The 7,399-nt window shown below is 51.5% G+C and overlaps 2 protein-coding genes across 2 annotated transcripts; both read right to left on the bottom strand.

Moving 5' to 3' along the window:
* Positions 1-2,323: 2,323 nt before the first annotated feature.
* On the bottom strand, positions 2,324-5,470 carry LOC102452287 (olfactory receptor 2D2-like). Its single transcript, XM_025180724.3, has one exon. The coding sequence runs from the start codon at positions 5,083-5,085 to the stop codon at positions 4,147-4,149; it is 939 nt and encodes a 312-aa protein (XP_025036509.3). The 5' UTR covers positions 5,086-5,470; the 3' UTR covers positions 2,324-4,146.
* Positions 2,455-3,208, bottom strand: LOC149523357 (olfactory receptor 5C1-like). Its single transcript, XM_089770432.1, has 2 exons — positions 3,151-3,208; positions 2,455-2,798 (listed from the first exon to the last, which is right to left on the bottom strand). The coding sequence occupies exons 1-2, from the start codon at positions 3,206-3,208 to the stop codon at positions 2,455-2,457; spliced, it is 402 nt and encodes a 133-aa protein (XP_089626558.1).
* Positions 5,471-7,399: the final 1,929 nt, after the last annotated feature.

The raw sequence follows: 7,399 nt of genomic DNA, 5'->3' as shown, positions 1-7,399 counted from the left end.
ATAGTGGGGGAGGGACACATTCACAGTCCTATATGATGGTGGAGGGGGAATAAACACAGCCCTGTAGGGTGGGGGAGTGGGTACGTATACACAGCCGTATATGGTGGGGGGAGGGGTACACTCACATCCCTATATAGTGGGGGAATGAAGGGAAATGGCTCCTACAAAACCAGTCTACATGTGGCCATGAAGTGAGGGAGCTATAGGGAAGGTGCCACCTACAATTAACACGGACTCATACACGCCAAGGCCAGAAAGGCCCATTGGGATCGCGCTGCCCAATACCTCTCCCTATCCACCTCCCTCCCGTATGGCCCAGGCTCTAGGACAATTCAGGATTCGTCCCTGTTTGAGCCAAAGGCGAGTTTTAGACAAACACCCTTGGTCCCTGGGGCTGAGAGCTGAGAAATTGGCTGGCCTCACATCTTGCTCTTGCCTTTCTGTCACACTCGGATTTGGGAGAGTTTCGAGATTATTCATTGATTTTTGTGGGACCCCTGTGTCACACGGGCCAGAGAATGGCCCTCAGGGGCAGAGCTCCTAGAAAAGCAACCCTGATTGATGGAAAAATTGTCACTAATGGAAAATCCACCATGACCCTTGGTCAATTGTCCCCATGGTTCATTCCCCCTGTGCTGAACTTGTCGGGCTTCAGCTTCAACTTTCGATCAGGCTAGACCAGCAGTGGGTAGGCTAGACCATAGGCTGCACATGGCCCATCAAGGTTCAATGGGTGGTCCGTGAGGCATTTTGTTTCCTGTTGCCCATGTGCAGATTCCACTGGTTTCCATCCAAGTAGGTTTTTTTTCCTGCTGGTATTGCTAAAGTGACATGCACTTAAAGCAAGGAACATGAAGTGAGGCATGCAGTGATTGCTCACAGCTCTGACTGTGAGAGCCGTGTGCTCCCTCTGCATCAAATCACAGCGCTGCTACGGTTCAGTCAGCATCCCCTGCAAATTCTAGGTACTCAAGCACATTGAGCTTTTAAAACTACCCTGTCCCAGGAGACTGTCTTGGTTATGACATACTTGCGGCTCACTGAGATGAAGAAGCACCATGCATGTGGCCCACTCATTAGCCTAGGTTGCTTATTGCTCGGTTAGACCTTCCTCTGCTAGACTGAAGGGCCTATTATTAAATATTTACCCCTTATGTAGCTACCTATAGACTGGGCTTAAGTCACGCCTTCACCTTCTCCATGTCCAGCTAAATAGATTGTGCTCCTGGAGTCTCCCACTACACAGCAGGGTTTCTAATTGAGATACTTGTATTTTGCAGGTGAATAGTCACGTATGTAATACAAAGCCCCTAATATTGGAACGATGACCCCATTATTGGGTCTGCTCACCCTAACCAGGACTGCCGTTGCATCAGGCCACATAAAGGGGAGCTAGAACCTATCTCCATTTATTCAAGAGTCCCGTTTAGCCATCTAACACAGCAATACGCGGCATAGGGACATGTGTCCCTGCCTGGGTCTCCCTGTGCTCCTTTCTTCACCTCATCCCCTGGTGTGTTCATTACTGATAATGAATCCATGCCGCTCTGGGCCTTGTTAAAAGTTGGTGTCCTTGGGGATGGGAGCTGAGGATGGAAGTGGAGCAGCTGATGGGTTGAGATAGACGTTTGTGGTAATTTACACAATGTTTATACTACGATCCCTCCAAAAAGCGCATTGTCCAGGGGAAAGAGTTCATAGATTCTCTCCCTGGTGCAAGCACAGAGCTCTGAGAGATGCTTGGAGACATTAGGACTCCTCCCACCCCTGAGCTATGTGCACAGAGGTGGGGTGCAACTCCAGATCACTGTTCAATTCTCCCCGCCTCAGCAATATTTGGAGGAAACCACCCAATTCCAAAGGGTTAGATGAAGGCACACATGGTCCCAGTCCTATCCCCCTGTTCCTAGGGTCCAAGCTTGCAAGGGGTTGGCATGAAATGCAGAGACAGGAAAGTGGGGGTTCATCTTGTCGATGATGGACTGAGAACAGCCCTGGTGTCTGACAGTCTGAGAGCAGCTGTTGGATTCAGGAAAACATCCCCATTGGCTCTCAGTGCACATTTGTCCAATGAGGACAGGATATGACTGAAAGAAAAGTGCTCACAGATGGAGTAGAGAGCTAAAAGGGCTGTTGGCTAGACTTTGACTGCTTTTCTCATCCCTGGGCTCTGCAAAGAGTGTAGCTCAACTTAATGATAGTGCTGTGGGACATGAAAAATCCACATCCCAGACAGACATAGCTAAACCCACCTAACCACTGGTCAATGGGAGTCATTGGAACCTTAGCTACTGTCACTTGGAGAGATGCATTACCAATGTGCCCACAGTCTGCATGGGTTGCATCTACACTGCAGTAGTAGGACAGTGCCATTCCAAACCCTGAACAGCCTTCATTCCCCATCTCCCTTGTTCTTAGCCACCCTCCTCCAGCCCCTGCTTCAGTGGCACCTGTCTAGGAGCTGCTTAACCAGCTTGACATCACCTTGACATCAGGTCTGCGCAGGCTGTAGATAGCAGGATTAAAGGTGGGGATGACTATGGTGTAAAAAGCGGCGGCCATCATGTCGGCCTGTGTGGCATAGCTGCCTTCAGGCTGCACATACGTAAAGATGATGGTCCCATAGTGCACGGCCACAGCTGCCAGGTGGGAGCTGTAGGTAAAGGCAGCCCGGCACGAGCCCACCTGTCCTACGGCCCCCAGGATGAGCCCATGGCAGGCCAGGATGGCCAGCAAGGTGACGCTCTGTTTGGTGCCACAAATGGCCAGCAGCAGGGCCTGGTTGAAGCTGGTGTTGGCTCAGGCCAGCACCAGCACAGAGGGGATGATGCAGAAGAAGTGGTCGAGGACATGGGCCTGGTAGAAGGGCAGGCGGAAAGCCAGGCTGGTGTGCATAGCGGCGCTGGCTGCCCCGCTGCATAAGAACCCAGCACCATCCCATGGCAGAGGCGACAGGGCCCCAGCACAACAGAAGCAGAGGTCCAGCAGCGCCAGGTGGCTGAGGAAGTAGTACATGGGGGTGTGGAGTGAGCCCTTGTCCCAGATCAGAACCACCAGGCCCAACAGGAAGATGGTCAGTGTGAGTGAGAAGAGGAGCAGGCTTAGGTCTCAGCTGGAGGGGAATTCCTAGCACAGATCTGTTAGACAAACCCATCTCCCCTTGATATGCAGCAACAGCTCCAAAAGCCACCACAATGTTGGGAGTCATTAGTAAAGGGACAGATAATGACACAGAAAATATCCCACAACCTCTGCATGAATCCATGGCACGACCACACTTTGACCCCTGTGTGCCAATGTTCCCCCTTCAGTTCCAGAACAGACGTTTTGGACTTGGAGAAGGTGCAGAGAAGGAAAACACAAACACAGATGGTCGGGGCACTTCGCTATGAGTACAGATTTTTAGGACGGGGACTTTTCATCTTGGAACAGTGACGACTTGGGGGTTAAAGTAAATAAAGAAAGGCTTTTTACTCTTTGTAACACAAGAATTAAGGGTGATACAATGAAAGTAATAGGAAGCAGATTTAAAACAAACAAAATGAAGCACTTCTTCATCCAGTGCACAGTCAGCCTGTGGAACTCCTTGCTAGAGGATGTTCTGAAGGTCAAGATTATACCAGGGTTCAAAAATGAATTGGGTTAAGTTTATGGAGGACAAGTCCATCAATGGTCATTAGACAAAATGTGCAGGGAGGGTGTCCGTAGCCTCCGATTGTTAGAAGCTAGGAGTGAAAGCAATTCCCTATTTTGTTCATTTCTTCTGGGGCACCTTGCCACCATGAGAAGACAGGATACTGGGCTAGATGGACCATTGAACTGACCCAGTCTAGTTACTATCAAGTTCAGATCTTTGGGCCGATGCATATTAACTAAATTAATACAAGAGGCCTTGGGGCTGACTCAGTGTGGCCATGCCCATGAGAACATGCTGTAATTTACCCCCTTTTCCATGGAAAGACTTGGGCTGTCTGTACTTGTGTGTGTGTTGGTGGGTGTGACCCCACATATGTGTTAGTTTCATTAGCCTCATGTCTGAGGAGAAAAGCACCCAGGTATCCTGGAGGAGTTAAGGGGGAAGGTTCCCCAGACATATCTTGGGTGGAAAGTCCATGCCCAGTGCAGCACTGCAGCCATGGGCTGGACTCACATGCCCCAAGCCCGCACCCTCCTCCATACCCTCCTCAGGGCCGCAGCCACGTCCTTGTTCCTCAGGCTGTAGATGAGGGGGTTCAGAGCGGGCGCCACCGCAGTGTAGAAGAAGGTCACTTGCTGGTCGTGCCCCTCAGCATCACTGGAGTCTGGGCGGAAGTAGGGCCAGACCGCGGTGCCATAGAAGAGCAACACCACAATCAAGTGGGAGCTGCAGGTGGAGAGGGCCTTGCGCAGGCCTTGGGCAGAGCGCAGGCGGGCCACAGCGAGGCCGATGCGGGTGTAAGTGGCCATGATGAAGGCAAAAGGGCTTAGCACTACCAAGACACCCTCGGTGAGGGCAACAAGTTCATTGGCAAGGGGCCGGGTGCAGGAGAGGAGCAGGAGCGGTGGCAGGTCACAGAAGAAATGCTGCAGGTGGTTACCACAGTAGTGCAGCTGGGCGGCCATGACAGTTGCCAGCAGGGAGTGCAGGATCACCACGGCCCATGAAGCAGCCACCATCTTGAGGCACAGGGACCATGTTACCACAGCAGAGTAGCGCAGCGGGTCACAGACAGCCACATAGCGGTCGTAGGCCATGGCAGCCAGCAGGTAGCCCTCCATGTTGCCCACAGTCAGAAAGAGGAAGAGCTGGGCCATGCAACTGGTGAAGGAGATGGCCCGGTGCTGGGTCAGGGCGTGCACCAGAGCCTGGGGCAGGGTGATGGAGGCAAAGCTCATGTCCACCACGGCCAGCTGGCTGAGGAGGAAATACATGGGGCTGCGGAGCTGGGGGTCAGCACATACAAGCCCCAGCAGCAGGGAGTTGCCTGCCAGGTTCACCAGATAGGTGACCAGGAGCACCGCAACGATCAGCGGCTGCAGGTCCTGTTGTTCGGACAGACCCAGGAGCACAAACTCGGAGATGGACGTCCAGTTGCCCTCGTCCATGGCGGGGGCTGTGGCAGCACCTGAGTGGGGAAGAGAAGGGAACTGTTAGTGAGGTGATGTGCTGACACATTCCGCCTGTTGCTCCTTGGGAACCAAATCCCATTTGGGGAACGGTTTAACAGTTCAATCGCTATTTAAACTTCCCACCGTGGAGATGCCAACCCAACCCTGGCTCCGTTCTGCTCAGTCGCAGACGGTCACTGTAAAAGTCATTGCTCTGGTCCAACCATGCGTACCTGTGACGTACAGACTCCGGGTCCCGGTGTTCCTCTGACTACCAGACTGACATGCTGGCCCGGGTCAGCCAGCAGCCTTAGTGTCCTTGAAGCCTGATACCAAGTTCCCTTCTGTCTCCAAAAGACAGGACTATGCATCACTTTAAAGACTAATAAGATGGTTTATTAGGTGATGAGCTTTTGTGGGCCAGAAAGCTCATCACCTAATAAACCGTCTTGTTAGTCTTTAAAGTGCTGCATAGTCCTGTCTTTTGTTTCAGCAAGATCAGTCTAACACAGCTGCACCTCTATTACTATCCTTCTGTCTCTTTTCATGAAGGCCAAACATGCCCCGTTTGTCTAGCTCTGCCTGCTAGAGATGCATTTCTAAACCTTTGCCCTTTGGCTGCTCTCCCCGGACTGTCTCCGATTTGCCCACAGCTTGTGCAGCATGTGTCACCTAGAACTTGACTCAGAGCTCCAGATGAGAGCTCACCAGTGCCAAGCAGAGCTGGAAACTCTCTTCCCGTGTCAGACCCACGATGCTCCTGTTCCCACCCCAGCCGGTTAGCGCAGTGTTGTCAGAGCTTCTCCACTTTGCTGACTCGCATTCACACTCAACAAGACAACTGCACTTTCAGGATGGTCTTTTGACCACTTGTACACCTATCTTAGGATAATTTCATGTAGACCTCATGGGAGGGGCTGAATATTCCTTCCTGGGCACTGTAGATGCCCAGGTAAATCCCTGACACATGACACTGAGCTCTACTCACTGTTATAATACTGAGCTCCAAATGTTACAGGCACGGAAAGGGTTATTAGGTTATTATCAGTTTATTAACAGCGAGGCTCATGTAGGGATGACAAGGTCATACATGGAGTCCAAGGTGAGACAGGAGGGTCTGAAATTACCACCCTCTTGGGAAACAGCCGAAAAGCGATTCAGGAGGGGGTTGGTCAATCCCTCAGAGCAGAGCCCCAGAAATGCCTGAAGGATTGGAAAACCTGCCTGATAATGAGTGATGCAGGAACCTCACGCTAGATAGCAGAAGAGAAGGGGAAAATGCATCTCTATCCCAGGCTAGAAATACCGACGCGGGGAATAAAATTGCACAGCGGCTCTTGGATCTAGCACAGAATGCTCTGATCCAAGCCAGTGGCTAGAAGAGGTAGCTAGACACAGCGGCTGTGATAGCAGGATTGCAGGATGTCTGGAAAACCTACCTTGGGGGCTAGAGTGCTTAGTTCATTGAAGAGCCCATGAAGAGGGGACCTGCAGCCATTCGTCCGCCTCTGGGTCCTGCCTGCAGCCCTGCCCTTCCCCAGTGCCACAGAGGAAATGTAGCCTGAAGAGGGGCTCGACACCCACCTTTTGGTAATTTCATCCGTACCTCGTGGGAAGGAGGATGGGATATTCCTTCCTGATCATTGTGGATGTCCAACTGAATCCCTGAAGCATGACACTGAATTCTAGTCATTGTTATAATACTGAGCTCCAAAAGTTATGGGCACACGAAGTGAAATGCAGGTAATTCTATTTTCCGCCCAGCCCATGTAGAGATGAAAATTTCATACAAGTCCAAGGTGAGATGGGAGGAAGGTTCTGAAATAACCATTCCCTTGGGAAACAGCTAAACTGGCATGTTGAGGGAGTTGGTCAAAGGGAGAGGGTTCAGAGCAGAGCTCCAGAAATGCCTGAAGGAATGGAAAATTTTCCTGATCATGAGAAATGGCAGGTGCTCACACTAGTTAGTAGAACAAAGAGAGGGTGGAAGGGCAACTTGATCCCAGGCTAGAAGTATTGACGTGGGGAACAAAATTGCACAGCAGCTCTTGGGTCTAACAGAGAAGAGTCTGACTCAAGCCAGTGGCTGGAAATAGCAGCTAGACATAGGAAATGGCTGTGACAGCAGGGATGCAGGATGTCTGAAAAACCTATCTGAGAGACCAGAGGGGCACGGTTTGCTCAGTTCATGGAAGAGCCGGCGAAGTGGGGACGTGGTACCAGTTTGGAAACACGCTCACAGCCCTTTATCTGCATCTGGGTCCTGCCTGCAGCTCTGCCCCTACCCCCAACACTACACAGGAAATGTAGC

The sequence above is a fragment of the Pelodiscus sinensis genome, chromosome 18, assembly GCF_052426305.1.
Source record: "Pelodiscus sinensis isolate ZL-2025 chromosome 18, ASM5242630v1, whole genome shotgun sequence".
NCBI classification, from domain to species: domain Eukaryota; kingdom Metazoa; phylum Chordata; order Testudines; family Trionychidae; genus Pelodiscus; species Pelodiscus sinensis.
The sequence above is the reverse complement of the archived record's forward strand: the minus strand, read 5'-3'. Positions and strand labels throughout refer to the sequence as shown.